This window comes from Microtus oregoni, unplaced genomic scaffold (assembly GCF_018167655.1).
Source record: "Microtus oregoni isolate MIOR12 unplaced genomic scaffold, Mior012 000042F_ref0000377, whole genome shotgun sequence".
Taxonomy (NCBI): domain Eukaryota; kingdom Metazoa; phylum Chordata; class Mammalia; order Rodentia; family Cricetidae; genus Microtus; species Microtus oregoni.
The window spans coordinates 5,160,644-5,179,017 of NW_024543209.1; the positions used below are offsets into that span (position 1 = coordinate 5,160,644).

Sequence of the window (18,374 nt, forward strand, 5' to 3'; positions counted from 1 at the left end):
ATGGATGGGCTCAAGGACAGGGATGAAGGATGGGCTCAAGGACAGGGTGAAAAATGGGCTCAAGGACAGGGGTGATGGATGGGCTCAAGGATGGGGTGAAGAAAGGGCTCAAGGACAGGGATGAAGGATGGATGGGCTCAAGGACAGGGATGAAGGATGGATGGGCTCAAGGATAGGGATGAAGGATGTGCTCAAGGACAGGGATGAAGGATGGATGGGCTCAAGGACAGGGATGAAGGATGTGCTCAAGGACAGGGATGAAGGATGGATGGGCTCAAGGACAGGGATGAAGGATGGATGGGCTCAAGGACAGGGATGAAGGATGGATGAGCTCAAGGACAGGGATGAAGGATGGATGGGCTCAAGGACAGGGATGAAGGATGGATGGGCTCAAGGACAGGGATGAAGGATGGATGGGCTCAAGGACAGAGATGAAGGATGGATGGGCTCAAAGACAGGGGCTGCTTTTCACGCCCCAAATCCTGTGTTGCTTTCGCTCTAAGTCAAATCAGCATGATATCATGCTTACGTTCTGGGAAGGGACAAGTAAGGACAGCGCAGATTGCTATCTTGGGGGTCTTGGGTGGAATGTGGACGCAGGTACTAGTCAGAATCTTCCAGAACACTCTTCTATGTGTGCAAGCTCAGAAGATGTTTGATACCCAAACCATGAGTTCCTCTCGAGATGTTGAGGATACAATCTTTGTGGATAAAGTCCAGTTTTCTGAGGACGATGGATTGGGAGAATGGAAAAGGGGCAGTATTTTTTATCAATCTATGCCAGCAGTGTCATAAAATGAGCCAACTGAGATCCAAATTCACTGAAATACAACCCAAACCCTAAGTTTAGCCCTTCCCTTCCTCTCATCATATAGCCATGTGTGCTTTCAGTTAGGAAGCTGCCCTTTCCTGGGGTTTGTGGGGTTTGGATGGATTGTAGGGCCTTGCACATGGGAAGAGAACACTCACTGTGCTATCTCTCCGACTCTACTCTTAAATCCTTTTTGTTTTTGGAGAGGGGAGACAGGCATTTATTTCTAGCATATAATTTTTATGTTTTCAATTTAATTTAAAAAATGACTTGACCTATTAGTATCAACACCAGCCTCTGGGTTTTATTTTTTATTTTTCACTAGTCTATTAAAATTCAATAGAATTTTATTAAGGAAATCAGGGCCGAGCATCTGGTTTTGAGATGATAGAAGCTCCAGGGAAACGAATTTGTCCAGAGCCAGGGCAGGCTGTGTGTTTCCCACCTACAGGTGGGCACCAGTGCTCTGCAGACCCAGGGAAATAGTACATTTCCGGTTTCCACATTTCCCTCAGTCTCCTCCTGAAACACTCATTCCTGTTCTCAAGATCTCCTTGGCGGTCTCAGGAAACTGGAAAGGCTGAAATCACAGGGCCATTACCCTGGTGGGGGTGGGTGGGTGGGGGAGTGAGAAGGTGGTCAGTCGGGGTGGAGAGAGAACAGGGGTGGGGGAGGGGGACAATGATGTCAACTGTAGAATCTAGGGGCTGTTTGTGGGTGTAAGGTTGTGAGCATCATCATCCTGAGGGTCAGAAGTGTGGGAAGCAAAACTCTTGCCCAGTCGACTAACGCATTACATGCAGTTACAGTCGGAGTTCTGGCTAAGAAGAAAGAATTGACAGATATCTAAATAATCCTTTTCTCTTTCTCTCTCTCAGCGGGGTCTCACTATCTAGCCCAGGTTGGTCTGGAACTTGTTAGACCCCAGGATGGCTTCAAACTCAAAGCTATGCCCTTGTCTCAGACTCCCAGAGTGTTGGGATAATAAGAGGCATGCCATGCATAAGGGCCAAAGTCAGCCTATAAACCCCTCTTTCCTTGCCCAAGGACAAATTAACTGCCTGGAATGCTGGGAAATAGCAAGCTGCCTTTTTTTCCTCCCCTAAACAACTTTGTTAGACCCATCCACAATGGATGTGATCAAGCTTGATCACACATGGGCAGGAGGTATGTAGGCAGGAAATATGTCAGGATGTAAGCTTGCCCCTGATTGGACCTGATGGGAATTGTGCATTTTGCCTTTTTAAACCCCTGCAAAATGTGAATCAGGACCACTACCTAAGATCCTAGAGTGGACCTGATCGGAGTCCATCCTGGTCAGCATTTAATTAAAGGTTGCTTCAAATTTGGTTCAGAACTGTAGAACTGGTTTTTCTCTCCTGACTCTCAGGAATAACACTTTCTACCAAAGATTGGAGTTAGAGCAACTGACCAAAGAGAGGTCATTCAGCTCCTATTCTCGTCCCTCTCTGTGTGATGCCAGCCAGACACTCCATCATCCAGGCCCTTGTTTATCTTCCTTCCTTTAATTAGTTTGGCATTTGGCTTGCCACCAGTGTTTGGGATGATTTGGGGAAGATAGAGCATCGAGAAGTACAAATCACTTCTCAGGACCCCCAAATCTCATCCTTTATATAATGTTTCCAGGGAGAAAAAGTCACTAATGAACATCTTTAGAATTATTTCTAATGGGTCTCTTCACCATCGTTAAGACTAAGTAGCCTTTTCTCAAGAGGGCACTGCAGGGGGCTGATTGAAAACACTAGAGGCAGATGGAGGGAGTGTTATATCCTGTGTACCATCAATTCATTAAACTTTCAACAGGATCCAAGAATAGTTCCAAGCTTATTATTCATGTGTCTTTTTTTCCCCAAGAGGCCACTCATGTTTTGGAAGACCTGTGGGTCTTTACAGCATGGCGATATCTTCTATTTAAAATGTAGCCCAAACCCAGCTGTATGAGTTTTAAATGCTTTTCAAACATCTTCACCAAATGGATCAGTACTTCCTTGGTATTTTCCTGGCATTATGGTAGTTTCCTGGTCCAATAATTCCAACTGGACTTAGCAGAAGACAGGTAGTAACAGAGGAACAAAGAAAGCTCATGGTGTCCTTTGGTCATAGCAAAGACAATGCTATTTTAAACATTTTTTTAAAAAAACCAAATGGCCAGTAACTCAGAATGTGTTGCTCAGGCTGGCCTTGAACTTGATGCAATCTCAGCTTTCTGAATGCTCAGATTACAGGCATGAGTCATCATGCCCACACTGAACTACTAAATTCCTTCCTTCCTTCCTTCCTTCCTTCCTTCCTTCCTTCCCTCCCTCCTCCTTCCTTCCTTTCTCCTTCCTTCCTTCCTTCCTTCCTTCTTCCTTCCTTCCTTCTACCTTCCTTCCCTCCCTCCTTCCTTCTTTCCTTCCTTCTTCCTTCCTTCCCTCCCTCCCTCCTTCTTCCTTCCTTTCTCCTTCCTTCCTTCCTTCCTTCCTTCCTTCCTTCCTTCCTTCTACCTTCCTTCCTTCCCTCCCTCCCTCCTTCTTCCTTCCTTTCTCCTTCCTTCCTTCCTTCCTTCCTTCCTTCTACCTTCCTTCCTTCCTTCCCTCCCTCCCTCCTTCTTCCTTCCTTCCTTCCTTCTACCTTCCTTCCCTCCCTCCCTCCTTCTTCCTTCCTTCCTTCCTTTCTCCCTCCCTCCTTCCTCCCTCCCTCCCTCCCTCCCTCCCTCCTTCCTTCCTTCCTTCCTTCCTTCCTTCCTTCCTGTATTTCTGTCTCTTCTTTCTTTTTGAGACAGGGTCTCACCGTGTAGCTTTGGCTGACCTAGAACTTACTATGTAGACCAGGCTTTGAACTCACAGAGACCTTCCTGCCTCTCCCTCCTAAATGCTGGGACTTAAATACCACTAAGTCTGACTTCTTCTTTCTCCTTTTCTCCTTTTCTCCTTCCTTCCTTCCTTCCTTCCTTTTTTTGGTTTTTCGAGACAGGGTTTCTCTCTATATCTCTGAATGTCCTAGAACTACTCTGTAGACCAGGCTGGCCTTGAATTTAACAGAGCTCCACCTGCCTCTGTCTTCCTAGTGTTGGGATAAAAAGCATGCACTACCACTACCCAGCCTCCTGGCAATTTTTTTTTATTTGATTGAACTCCTGATTTGCATAATGAGTTTCCAATGGTGTGGTAGGGTTAAAACACACACAATCTATTTCTTTTTAAACTTATTTTTTCTTTTTATTCATTCACTGTTATGTGCATGGGTGTTTTGTCTTTAGCTATATCATGTGTGTTCCTGGTGCTCACAGATACCTGAAGAAGATGCTGGGCTCCCTTGAAACTGGAGTTACAGCTCAGCTGACCATTATCCACAAGAAAGATGTTAGGGAGTCTCAGCAGTCTGGATCAAGAGGCTTCAAAGCCCTCCTGGCTATAGAAACCAAGGGGTGAGAGTAGCGCCGCACGTGGGGAGCTATCTTACCTTGCGAGTCAGCCTCCTCTTGATTTCACGCTTCTCCTCCTGCTCTTCTTGTTCATTCCGAGCTGAAAACACATGGCAGATGCTACTGATTACAGTGCATGGTGTCACCCACACCCAGGTGTAACCTCTGAGTTTTTCAGGCTCTAGATGAAGCACTTAGATCCCGTCCCATTCCCTGCTATCCTTAGGCCTGAAGGATGCACCCTTTCAAATTGGTAGAATTTTTTTTTTTGCATTGTTATTCTCCTTATGTCTGGGTTTGGGGCCCAGGCAAGGATGCTGGGATAAGCCAAGTAATTATAAGCCAAGGAGGTGTGTGGGAGAAGTGTGGGTGCACTCTGGGCAGTGACAGACATTTTGGGGAGACTCAGGATGCCTTCCTTGAGAAAGGTATAAACCTCATGCCTCTTAGAGCCTCTGAGAGGCTGAAAGGGCTCATTGTGTGTGGCCCCAGTGATCAGAGCCCTGTAGGGTAGGAGAGGCGACATGCCTCCACCTGCTGCAGGAATGACATGGGGGCAGAGTCAACAGCAGCCTGAAAGACTGCGGGCACTGACTTCAGAGTTCTCACCTTGCACAAGTCCTAAGTTCATTAATTCTTTAAATCTCCCAAGAAGTCCAAAGAACCCATGTGAAGAGGCCAGAGTGTGGAATATAGGTGCTTGCATTTGGATTTGGAAGCAGGGTCTTAGGAATACACTCCAGAGACTAAACGTTCCCAGATTGATATATGAACAATGGACTCATCAGACTTTAAAAAGTAAGGGTCTGGGGAAGGGATTAGGAAGAAGGGCGGAGGACTTGGGCGTTTTCTCTGTCTGAACTAACAGAATGACCGTACACAGAGCGTCATTTACCTTCTGGGTCTTGGAAGGGCTCCTTGTTCTCTGTGGAAGCACATTCATCAACATGGTACCATCTGATTTGAAAAATACCATGAACGCCAACTAGTGTCACAGAAGGCGTAAGGTCCTCAGTCATGGGGTGAGGAGAGCATCAGCAAAAGCAAACTATGGGTGGATGTGGGCACGGTGTCCCTTAAGTTTGCACGGGATACCTGTGTTCTCATTTTGTAATCGTGGTTGGCAAGTGATGTTTCTGCAACTTTATGATTCTGTTATCATGCTCCATAGTTATTATCCAGTTCTGGCTTCTAAAGGTCTCGGTACAGGGTAAGTCTTTCAGAGAAAGAAATCCCAGTGCATAGAAGTAGAGGTGGGGCGTATGTAATTAGTAGTCCTGCTTTTCCCTCCCACTACCCTAGAAGTCAGCAACAGTTACAGCCAGCTATGACCAAAGCTGGCGACAACTTTTTTCTGGCAACAAATGGCATCCATTCAGAGCAGGACTAAGGGCCCTGAGTGACACTCCCAGGGTATAATTTTGTGTCCCTGTCTGCCTGTGGGTATCAGGACCTTGTATGCACAGCACAGGAAATATCCTTTCCTTCTGTGGAATGGGCCACAGTGCCAGTACTGAACCACGAAGCCTCTTCTTTTGAATTTAATAACCCTACTTCCTTCCCAGAGTTTCCTTAAAACACACACACATCGCTCTTTGCTAAACATCTCTAATAGCCATTGCTATCTTAGGATGAACTAACCTATCACAGATAAACTGGGAAGCAGATAGCATGACCCAGAAGAAGGGATACCCAAAGACTGATATTTCTTAAAAAAATGTAAATTACTGTGATAAAGAGAAACTAGCCAGCCGTTAACATCTTAGTATAAATCATTCTATCCAGACTCAATTTGGAGGTAGCTGTGACCCCAGGCAGCTAGCTATACTTGCAGGAGGAAAAAGGATAGAAGGAAGGCAGTCTTGCTGTCTGTCCTAGATTTAGCTCAAGGGCACCATGTTGAAATTTAGAGACCCTATGGGCTACCATTCTGGGTTTCCAAAAAGAACTCACGAAAGCCCCGGGCAAAGAAGCCACCAGCCACACCTGACACAGCTCACCATTCAAACAGTGCAGACCTCTGCTTTTTCCTGCTGCCACAATTTGCTTGAGGCTGGTCCTCCTTCCCATTCCTGGGTCCGACCTCACTCCTGACCTACAGGACCCTTTTGAGCCATGAGGGTGGGTGTTCTGTACCAGAGATGACACAGCACAGGGGCCTTCATCTCTGAAGTAGGTTTTCAGGCCCTCAGAGGTGCGGGTCATAAACTGCCACCTACGGTGTCCATACCATTAGCTCAAAGCCATTTACCAACCCAGTGTCATGAATTCTCAGGAAGAGGATGTCAAGGCAGTCCCACTAGGCAACTGAGAAAAGGGGCCACAAAAGTCTGGTGACGTCATCGTCATGGTGCCCACTCCTCAGAGTTCATTGTGTGCTCAGATGCACATGGGGCCTCACTGGCTACTGAACAAAGGAAGGGCTTGCTTTACAAGGCTGGGCAGGTTGGAACTGCAGACAGAGCCCAGCTTCTACTGCCAACATCTCCCAGCTTCTCTCCCAGTTTAAAGCCCAGAAGATAAGTTTTAGAACTGATTGTTTGGGAATGTTTTCAAAGACTGCTTGACATTTCTTATAGAATAGTTAAGTAGGTCAGAGATGTGGTGACATAGGCAATCCCAGCACCTGGAAGGTGGAGGAGGGGTATTCAGGGGTTCAAAATCAGCCTTGGGTATATACCAAGTTTAAAGCTAGCCTGGGCTACAGGAGACAAACAACAACAATAAAAAAAAACTAGGAGAGAAAACCACCTCTCTCCCCAATGAAAACAAGACCAACCAAAAATTAGATTAAATAATAAACACAGAAAATAAATTTAGAAAGACAAAGAACCAACACACAGGGAAAGTAGGTCCATCTCTGAAAGGTTTGGAAATCAAGAGATGATCAATCCGCTTGAACTTGGTTAGGCAGAGGCTGAATTTATAGTTATTTTATCAGGAAAAGGTAGAAGGCATTTGATAAAACACAGGCACAATCACATATTTGCCGTTAGTCTCCCTGGACTGGTTAGACTCTAGGAAGCAACAGTAACACAGAAATCTACCAAACAAACCAAACACAAAACCAGGGCCAGGAGCCTGGCTATAGTGTTCTGGGCTCTGGGTCAAGCAGAGGTGGAAGCCAGATGTGAGCCGGGGGAATCCTCTCTCCGGGATCTTCGCTGCTGCCACTGCTGCTGCAGGAAACAGCATTTACAGAAACCTGGTGTGCAGCGGCGCGGTGCTTGGCTTGCAGAGCTCAGGACAACTGCAGCAGAGGAGTGGAGGAAGCTTTTATCTGATTTCTAATTTGTGGAATCAAGAGCTCCCTACTCTCCTTTCCAGTTCTCATCAACAATGGAAACTTTATAATGGACCAGATGTCTGCACGGGGCAAAAAGGAAACATCCTAAGGGCCAAGGCTTGCCCAACAGTAGAGATTGCTAACAGTTCTATGCCATCTATTGTACAGAAGAATACTGTTAGAAACAGGGCCTTGCTATGTAGCCTAGGCCGACAAGAATTTACAGTCTGCCGGTTTAACACACGGTCTGCGAGTGCTGGGATTACAGGTATGTGGCACCATATTCTGGCAAACTTAGAAACTTTGGAGGGCGCTCACTGGTTTAAAAATAAGTTAGGGCTGGTGAGATGGTTCAGTGCACACAGGCGCTTGTCACTGAGCCTGGCAGTCTGAGTTTGGTCCCCTGGACTCACTTGGTGGAGCGAGAGAATGGCTCCGGAAAGTTGTCCTCTGACCTCCACATGAAAGCCATGGCATACGCCCTCCCCACCAATCAGCTAAATGGATGCAAGAGAAAAAAATTCTATACACCAATCCTTAGGCACCTTACTGTTGTGTAAGGCTCACTCTAGACGCAGGAAAATGGCTCGAGACCAGCCTGCTCTGAGCTTGGGAAGGTAATGGTTGTCTTTGAGAAAGGATGCTGGACTCTGAGACAGACAAGCAGCTGGGCACCTACAGGGGCTGCAGAGCCTATCACAAGCTTCCCAGGCAAAATGCAACATCGTCCTGCAGCAAATCACTGAATGGTAGCCAGGTCACAAGACCATCGAGAGGAGAGGTAGAAAAGCGCAACCAGAAATGAAATGACTTTAAGTGGAAATATCCAGTCGCCTAGAGCAAAGTCTCACGTGATGTGTGCGCGCACGTGTCTATAAGATACTTCCTAATATGTAATTCTTTTTTCTTTTTGGAGAGAAATTAGAAGGGCTTTGGGGGGGTGCCAGGGAAAAGGAATCACATATTAAAGTAAATATATTATTTACTGGTTGAGGAAACTGTAGGTAAGGACAGCAGCCAGGGTCTGGTGGGTGTGGCTTGATTTACAGAAATTATCAAATATCTTCTGTTGAATGGAGGTATATTGGGTTGGTGGAACGCTACTTCTTTTCATCATTTCACATTCTTTAATTGCTTTGGTACCAAGTGGATTCTCTGCACAAATTTAAATGCACTCTATGTCCCGAGCTGAACAAGGGGCCCATTTTCCCCCTGTTCACAGCCAGTTTTCGGTGGATGGGAGCGTCATGCGAGCGTGCCTCTGGCTAGGCCAGACTCAGGAGGACAGGCTGAGTGTTCACTCGGCAGGGCTTTCTCCCACTGCAAAGCTGGTTCTCAGGGGGCTGAGTTCCGTCAGCTGCAGCCAACTGATTTCCAAGCCTCACACTCAGATTTCCCTGACATACACTAGCCATCAAAGCCCCAGTCACTGGTTTAAAGTCAATAAGTGTGACACTGGCCTTCTTTAAAGTCGCCTTTTTCTGGTGAGTGCCTCAGTTCGATTTTCAGCTTAGCTCAGGGTGGGCTCTGGTTTCAGCCTGGGAGTTCCTAACCCATAACCCAGAGGTCAGAGGCATAGCTCGCCCCCAACTTTTCAGAAAAAACATCCTTGGTTTCCATGAGGCCTCCAGCAGGAGGGGTTTTCAGCGCCTCCATGGGCCCCAGGGAGAGACCTGGTAAGCCACGACACAGCCAGCAGGAAGGCTGCCCTGAGTATTTGGTCACCCTGGGCTCAGTCAACTTACGCTTCAGAATGTTCCTCTGTTCCAGTTCCTCTGCGGTGGGTCTCTGGCTCAGCCGCCTACGAAAAAAATCCAGGAAAATTTTTTGGACCATGTCATATCCTTCTGGGGTCGGTGATCTCCACGGCCCCAGCAGAGACATCAGGCAGCGTCAGCAGCTGGAGTCCTCTGTCCATCCTGTGCTCTGAGACACTGACTGGCTGCCAGAACCTCCTTGGTTCCTCAATTTCAAGCCCAGGAAGGGCACCCTGCGTCAGGTCACGCAAAGCTGCCCTCCCTCCTGCTGCAGGCCCCTCCCCAGCCCTGCTCCTCCAGTGCCCCAAGGCCAGGAGACCGAAACTTAACAGGGCCTTTTCTTCACAGAAGTCCCTTTCTTTCCTCGTAGCCTCTTGACTTGCAGGGTTGTGTGGCCTCCTGCCTTTCTCTCTCTGCCTCCAGGCTAGCGCATGCTTCTTGCTACCTTTGTGCACACCGAGAGCACAGAGGCTTGTGGCCTGGAGGACATGCAAGAGAGGGTGTCTGTGTGCGGAGAACAATGGCTACTCTTCTTCCTGTCTCCACCCATCTCCACCAGAGCCTTATTAGACATAGAATGCCAGATGAACAGGCACTGAAATGACTCTTATTACCGGGTGCATAATTAAGTCATGGAGAATGCAGCATCATAGCAGGGGCTGAAACTTCTAGTGGTGCCTTGTGGAGAAGGAGGGACAAACAGGGGGAAGAGGTAGCGACAGAAGTTACTCCAGAATGGGAATGATGGCTCACAAGGGGAGAACCACATACTTGGACACCTCCACAAAGTTCCGGGGGGAGGGGCAGACATCACACAGAGTGGATCTGATTTGGAACAGGAACACTTTTGTTTTCCAAGCTTTTGGCAGGTATTGAACGACCCTGCAGATATTCAGCGCATCTACTGCACCCACGAGGTATTATTGATAAGGTGTGTGTGAGAGGAGGATTGTGGAAGGAACTCCAGGCTCCTCAGAGTCTGCTACTGGGGCACGATCGGCAGAACGGCACGCATTTCTAATCGTACTCCCCAAATTTCTGAAACGGAGGTCTGTAGTTGGAGAGATGGTTACAGCATGGAGTTTTACGAGACCCAGGATGTAAGAAACTTGTCAGGATCAAGATGGAGTTGCTTTGGATCTTGCCCTAGCAACAAGTGAACTAATTAAATAAATCGAGCCAGCTGCTATGGAGACTGCAAAAATTACAACCTCGGTACCACAGATATCTATAAGGATGTCTGCCTAACTGTGCTTTCAATGTCAGGCCGGTCAACCTTGCTGTTTATTCTTGCATTAGCCAAAGCTGCTTATTTTAAAGTATACTAAGCAATCCTCACTTTTTCCTTTAAAATCTTTCCCCTCAATCTCCTCGCATGCCCATAGCTTACCATGGCACCTAGGTCTTTACTGCAATGCTCTGCTGTTCCCAATGCTCTGATTGTTATTCAGGCTGACAAACAAAATACAAAGTCCGCGGAAACTCCACACATAACTATTTCAAATTCAAGTCTTGTTCTCTCTGAGCCTGACAGCCCCTTGAAGCGGCTGGAAACGGTATTCCAAAGTGCTTTCAAGTTTGTAGGGACAATTTCAAATCTCTTACTCCCTTTGCTCTGGGAAGTATCTCTGTAACATGCTATGAAAGAGATACGGTCTCTGATCCTATTTCCTATCAAGGAGTACCCGAACCCCCGGGGACTTCCTACTAAGGAAGACCTGAGTCCTCTGGATCTTTGATACTCCCAATGAATCCCTTCAGATCAGGCCCTACTTGATGCTAATGACATAAGCCAGGGTGGGACGCCTAGGTAGCCTCTGGAGGGGACTGGCTGAAGTCCACAGCTAGAGACGCTTATGAGTTACCTGAAAGGGGGCTGCTCCATGACCACCCCACATCTTAATGTTCCCTCTTTTCTAGTATTTTTTTTCTGTAGGATGAACAGATGTGCTCTTCTTTAGAAATGAAACAGAACAAAACAACCACCACAGAAGCTGTCTTAAGCCCTCTTCCGGCCCCCACCACCTGATTGCTCTTGGCTGCCAGAAGCCTCCTGAAAAGGTGGTCCTGACTTGATACCGCCACAACCTATCCACGGCTCAGTTTCAGTCCACAGCCCTCTACCACACTGGTTCTCAACTGGGGTGATTCTACCTCTCAACACACATTTTTGAAGTTATTTCTGGTTGCCACGATTGGCAGCTGCTCTTGGTATCTGTTAGAAGAAGGCCATACTGATGCTAAATATCCCACAATGCATAGGTAAGCCCACCCACAAGGTTATCCAATCTAAAGCATGGCAGGACCAATGCCGAGAAATCTGTTCTGTTACTGCAGATCTTCTTAACTGAATGCAGGGGTCTTGAAAACATGGCAACAGTACAGGTTTCTGAACCATTGCATCAATCATGCAATGATCAGAAATAGAGTGAAAATCAAATGTGTAGTTGGACATGTGACACATGCCTTTAATCCCAGTGCTCAGGAGGCAGAGAGAGAGGAATCTCTGAGTTTGAGGTCAGCTTGGTCCAGGATGGGCAGGGCTACACAGAGAAAGTCTGTCTTGAAAGACTTCCCCCCACCATGCAAACAAAACAAAACAAAACAAAAAAACCAAATAAAACCAAAACAAATGCATAATGAACACAAGGTGTGTCTGTCAGTGTTCACACCTGTTGATCCTATATTACCACCACAGCCTTGCCTTCACATGCATAATGAACACAAGGTGTGTCTGTCAGTGTTCACACCTGTTGATCCTATATTACCACCACAGCCTTGCCTTCACATACATAATATACACATGTCACAGTGTGCAGCGTGCTACACCTCTCAATGTCAACAAACACTGCCCGAAACACTTTAGCTTAGGATCGGCACTAGAGCATGCTGTGAGTTGCAGTGTCTTTTTGCAATATGCATGAAGTTCTCTGCTCTTATGGAAACACAGTGTTTCCTGGCAGACAATAAAACTTCTAATATTTCCCATCATCATTCTTTAGCATGTAAATATCAAATCATTATACCTCTGGATTCTATTATATCAGATAGACAAGCACACCCATCTCATTAGCACGCAAATTTGCTTCTTTTTAAATAAGTGGTAAATTATATGCCCATGGTAGAATTGTTTTTGAAATATATTTCCTTATGATTACCAACAAATGACTTGTATACTAATCTCATATGCCAATATACCTGGGGTTGCATGCAAATTTCTTGAGTAGAAAGCAATCGGGATGGATTGCTATTGAACGATCCTATTCTATTGAATCAGCTCTTAGTAAGGTCATTGATGACTTTATCGCCTCATCCTGTGGCCTCACTCTACCTTTCTCTGTCATGTGACACTTCTGACCAGAGGCTCCTGTGCAGCTACTTTTTTCCCTTTGCTTTCAGAAGTCTCCCGTCTTCCTCTTCCAACGCCTAATTCCTGCTCCTCCCCAGTTCGCTGGCATAATGGTATCTGCTCCTTGGGCAGAATTGTGCACACCCACGAGCTGCTCGGGTTTCCTACTCATCAGGGGCAGAGCCCGCCTAAGCGACTGTTCCTCCCTATGCCTCGATCTGCCCATCTCTGTGCACAGCAGCAAAGCATCCCCTCACTGCCAATCTTGGTGAGATTTCTGATGCCGAGAATGGTCAGGGGAGGCGAGAGGGAGAGCGAGGGCTAGAGTGTCGCCTTCCTCGGCTAACAGCTTTCCATGGGCTGGTACTGCATTAAAGATAGAAGCAAACTCATTCCAGCTATGCCCTGCAACCCCAGTGGCCCTAATGCCCCATCTGTCTTTCCCTCCTAGTCCACAGTGAAATAACCTGGCCACACTTCCACGGATTTGGAAACCTGAGATGTTCTGACCCACTGAACAGGGCAAAAAGTTCCTCTGTTGTGCCACGGGTTTTAAAGATGATTTTACCCTTCCTGCTGAGGGTTGATGGGAGGATCTTGCATTGGGAACTCCTCAATGATGCAGACATTGTCTTATTTATGTGTTCACAGCACTTGTATACTGGCATACATAGGCGATCAGCAGAGTTTTAAAGATGATAGAAATCATTAATATCTAAGCTCCGGGGTTGTGCTTACAGGGATGAATATGAACTCTGGGTTTGTATGGGAGCCCTTCTTGGTGCAAAAGGATTATTCTGAGAGGACCCATTCCTCTTTGCCTTTTTCTCAGCAAATGAAGCGAACATGGAACTTTATTTAGCATCGTCATATTCCTAGTGTATGTGTGATATGTGTGCGTGTGAGTGCATGGGCGTGCCGTGGCCCAGGAGTGCAGGTTAGAGGACGGCTATCAGGACTTGGCTCTCTCCTTACACTCTGGGCTGCCGGGATTGGAGTCAGGTTGCCTGGCTCGCACAGCAGGGGATTTTACACATGGGACCATGTCCCCTGCTTAGCCCCGTAACTCTTACTAACATGGCACCACGCACCCGGTTTTGTCCTTCTCAGTTTTCTCTCACAGTGTCATCCTGCCATGCTGGCTACCAGTGAGAGGGAGGGCAGATGTGAAGTAGGACAGGTACCATGCTTCGTCACCTGCTCCCATCACCCACTCCCATCAGCTGGGACACGAGCCAGTCAGTCATGTCCTTGATTATATCTTCTGCATCCGAGTGCCTACCCGAGGCAGGTGGCATAGCGACATGGAGGCTACCTGCTGTGGAGAATGATGGGGGGGGGGGGGACCAAAAGACTCTTTTAACAAACAAGAATAAAGCTCCAAGTATTTTTGGTAACTAGGAAAAGGCCCCCTCACTTGAAGAGATTGAATAGGTTGCAGGTAAGAGGGTATTTTTGGCTTCTGTTCTGGGAGCCATGACCCCAGGGTGAAGCCCTATACTGCTCTCTGAGATAATAACTAGGAGAAACACTGTGAAAATGCCAATGGTGCTGAGGGGAAATTTGTTCTGGAATAAGGATAGAGCTGTGTGTGTTACTAGGCATCAAAACTGTGAAAAACAGCACAGAGCGGCAAGAAAGCTCGACAGCCTGCACAGTGGATGCTTCCAGTGTTATCGGGGCCGCTAGGCACAGCTCCACATCAATAGACAGGCACCATGCTAACAGAAATTAAGATAGCTAACGCAGTTACATATAGAACACACTCATCTGAGCATGGCTGTTCTTTGGTTTGGTTTGGGTACATGTTCAATAAGTCATATTGTGTTTTTCAAATAAACTTTTTATTAGAGAATCATCTATTTACTCTTTATGCTTCTGCATAATTGAACATGCAGATGATTAAAATCAGTTGCATTATGGGACGAACACGCACAGTAGCAAAATGAATATATGACCGAACCTATCAATCAAAATTGAGATCCACTCAAACTATACCCCTTAGTAATAAGCACCTCTTTAGAGCCCATAAGAAGAGAGCCCAGGCTGTGACCTGGGGTCCTCGAGTGCCCTTACTCAAGTGGCTGCTGTCAGTATTGACAAGGCATCTTTCCTGTGCTGTATTTTGTTCCCATAGAGGCCACCTTGCTACTTTTGCACATCTATGTGGCCCTTGTCTTCAACTCTTTGGATAAGAGGCCAAGAGCAGGAAACATCCAGTCTAGACCCTGGTCATTGTAATAGTTTGGGTTTCACGCTTTTGCTGTTTCCTAGACTACAGCATGAAGTCTCATTGCTCTCCTCTCTCCTGAACCTTGACTCCACAATTTTAAATTTTCATTCTCAATGAAATAATAACCTTGCGGCCCCAAAGGCCAAAACAAACAGTTATTAACCTTTAATTGCTTTCCTGTGGCCTGACACTCTTTCAGAAAACACATTACATACAAATGTTATTTGACAAAAAGACTCCCTTTTCCCATTTGTGTGTGTGTGTGTGGGGGGGAGCATGAGAATTTTCAGTAATGTCTAACAATCTTAATCTTCATTCCTTACCTTTGAAAGTGTATTTCTTAGCCAAGCATGGTGGTACATGCTTGTAATCCAGGACTTGGGAGCCTGAGGCAGATGAATTATTAGCTTACGACCCGCTTGGGCTATATAGTGAGACTTTTCTTCAAAACCAAGCCAAACCAAACCAGCTTTCTTAATTCTAGGAAGCTGAGGGTAGATAGAATGTTAATGACGGAACGGGCCTACATATTCACAAGTGGAAAGGAGCTGTTCTTATGGGGAAAGGAAGGAGGCCAAGAATAGAAAAACGATGCCAGGAATGGTGGTGCATGCCTGTAATCCCGGCACTCAGGAGCGGAGGCAGGGGGCTTAGGACTTCAAAGTCATCCTTGACTACATAGCGATTTTGAGGCTAGCCCGGCCTGCCTGGGATCCTGTCTTTCGGAAAAGGAAGCATGAAGAGTGTTTTGGAAACTTTGAGATAGACTTCATTCATAAAGAACATGTAGGCAACATGTGTGAAGGTCCGATATTGAACCCATTACTTTGTCTGCTAACTTTAAAATGAATAAAAATGAGACTGGGACATGTAAATAATTTCTCTTGGTTTATCTAATGGACAAAGAGCTCCCTTGAGAGCGGAGATGGCCGCTCTTCATGCTTCTGTCACAGGCCTGTCAGCCCGCCAGACTCCCTTCCTTCCCTTTTCATTTCCCCACCCTGTGGTCATATCAAACAACACATATGTCGCATGTACCCTTGCTCTTTCCCATGTGTACTTTAGCCCTTGAGGCCAGATGGAGTGACAGACCGGAGCAGCTGAACCGCCCCACTGAGCAGCAAGGGAAGACTTGGGCCGATTCCATGAACAGCCCTGTGCCCGCGACTGTCACATCCTTCACAGGAAGCGCCAGCCATGCCAACTCCTGAGGTGTGACGCACACACACACACACCACCTTCCCAGGGACGGTGTCACACATTCCTCAGTCAAGGCAGCCATCTCCTCCTCTCAGGATAATGATGACTGGGGCCCCTGTGCCGACCTGACGTGTCCTTAACAGAGGTCACCCAGAGGCCGAGACAAGGTGGCAATCGGAAGCCTCCACACAGCAGGCAGGAATGTCTGACCACTCCACGCTGAAGCCACCCTCCCCAGTTGACCATCATCAACAGGAGAGACTTGTATACTGAGTCAGAGCCTGTGAGCTCCAGAGCTGAAGGAGACTATCCTCAGGGTCTCATGTATCCGCTACAGACAGGTGTGTGTATGTGTGTGCGTGTACGTTCTTGCACAACCTGCACGGCTAAAACAATCATTTCCCGTCACTCAGGAAATGCAGAAAGCTTCTCTCGCGGCAGTTCAAGGCACATCCTCGCCACTGTCTATGCCTTGAAATTGGCTGCAGTTGTTGCTGTCAGCGCCCTTCACACTGTGTGGCACCCAGCTTCTGTCTCAGCGGTCCAGAGGTTAGAGCTCTGAGGCCAGCTCCACGTTCACTCAGGGGAGTCATGGTTTAGAACTGGAGTTTGGCTTCTGAGCCAAGCTACCTCACTCTCCATCTTTTCCTGCAGGGCTTAGGAGCCACACTCTGCTAGAAACACAGGGTGAGGATCATCTGTTAGTGACAGACTCGGTCTGTGTGGCAAGGCTGGCTCCTGCTCGTGTAAGGACCACGTTCCTCTGCTACACCAGACTCACCTCCTCCATCCATCTTCACACTCACACTTCTGGGCTGGCGGGTACCTGGTTGTCCTTGGTGCAGTTTTCTAATTACTCAGGCAATAAAACAAATGGACTCGATCGCTTCCATAATTTCTATGCTCCATGGTGTTTCAGAGATAGATGGGAACTGGTAAGTTAAGATGAATGGGATAATTCTGGTGATTAGAGAAAGGAAGACAAAGAAATCCGCATGCGTGTAGAGATAAATAGGAATTTTCTCCTTTACTGTAGGTCTTTTAAGCGGATTCGCTTCTTAAATGGATCCAGTATGAACACTGTGAGGTCAAGGCTAGCTTCTCGCAATATCTTCAGTCTACATCCCTAATGGTGTCATCTAGCTCTCTCTCTCTTCAAAGAAGGCTTCAGGCTTTGGAGACCACATGGTCTCCAGTGCACACACTCCACTTGCCACTACAGTGTGGAAACAGACACAGCCAAAGGGGAAATGAAACGTGTGATTGTCTTCCAGCAAAGGTTTCTTGACAAAGGCGATGTGGAGACATAGATTTGGCACATGGGTTGTAATTCATGAGCTCCCAGTTCAAAGGGAGACACAGAAGCTGGGAAACTATCTCCTTGAAGCCTCAGCTCCGGAGAGCAACCACAGAAGCCACAACTGCTTACTTGAGGCCAATTGTTTTGGTTCCCCAATGCAGAGTGAGGTGCACAGCTGCTGGGCAATTATGGTGGTAGTTTCTAAGCCCCATCGAAAAGGTGCCTCCTGCTGGGTCCTTCACATAGGATTGAGAAGGTTGAGCATGGCCAAAGAGAAAGGACCAACAGTGGTTGCGTGAGCCTTTCCCAATCCTACAGACATAGGTGACAACACAGGATAGAAACCTTGGTTCGCATCCTTTTCCCACATCACCCAAGAAGACAGCATCTGGAAGATGCTATGCTCTCACGCCCTGGCTTTTCTCATTTGTCCCGCACACTGTTCTGATCATGGAGTACTTCTACACTCACACCCTGTGCTGGGTGTCACCTCCCAGTGTGACGTGCAGTCTTTGGCTCCTTGCTTGCACATTGGCCCAGAGGAAGACTAGCTACCTGGTGGCTGTGCAGTCAGAGGAGAGCGGTCGGGGTGTGGCTGCAGCTGTGAGCTCCTCCCCTGGGGGCAGCTAAAGGATTGGGTTATGGTGGGTAGCCTTGGCTACAAACTGGCCTTTCAGGGATGGCTTAGCTCCTGTAGCCGCGCGGGTCCTTTGCCTTAGGACTTGGCTGTTGACAAAACAAAGGTGATGGAGAAGCACACAGAAGTCTCAGGTTTTCTTCAGTCCAGTTGGCGCCTCTAACAGCGCATTTGAAAACCACACATCAGTGAAAAGCTTACTGTTCAGAAGCGCTTCACAGTCTTACAAGTAGCTCGGTCCTAGCGTACTCATGATGCCAATTTATACTTTAGTTGACATCTACGGCAATGTAAAGCTTTAAAAAAGACTTTTTTTGTTTGTATGCATGAGTGTATGTTGTGTGTGTGTGTGTGTGTGTCTGTGTGTGTATATG

The 18,374-nt window shown here is 47.1% G+C and overlaps 1 protein-coding gene across 9 annotated transcripts in view; it reads right to left on the reverse strand.

Moving 5' to 3' along the window:
- Phactr1 (phosphatase and actin regulator 1) overlaps positions 1-18,374 on the reverse strand; it is a 422,199-nt gene that overhangs the window by 7,813 nt on the left and 396,012 nt on the right. For all 9 annotated transcript variants that reach the window (XM_041632673.1, XM_041632675.1, XM_041632676.1 and 6 more), the window contains 2 exons: positions 9,270-9,325; positions 4,277-4,338 (listed from right to left, as the gene is read on the reverse strand). In XM_041632673.1, the coding sequence (XP_041488607.1) occupies positions 4,277-4,338; positions 9,270-9,325 (118 nt within the window). The remainder of the gene's footprint in view (positions 1-4,276; positions 4,339-9,269; positions 9,326-18,374) is intronic.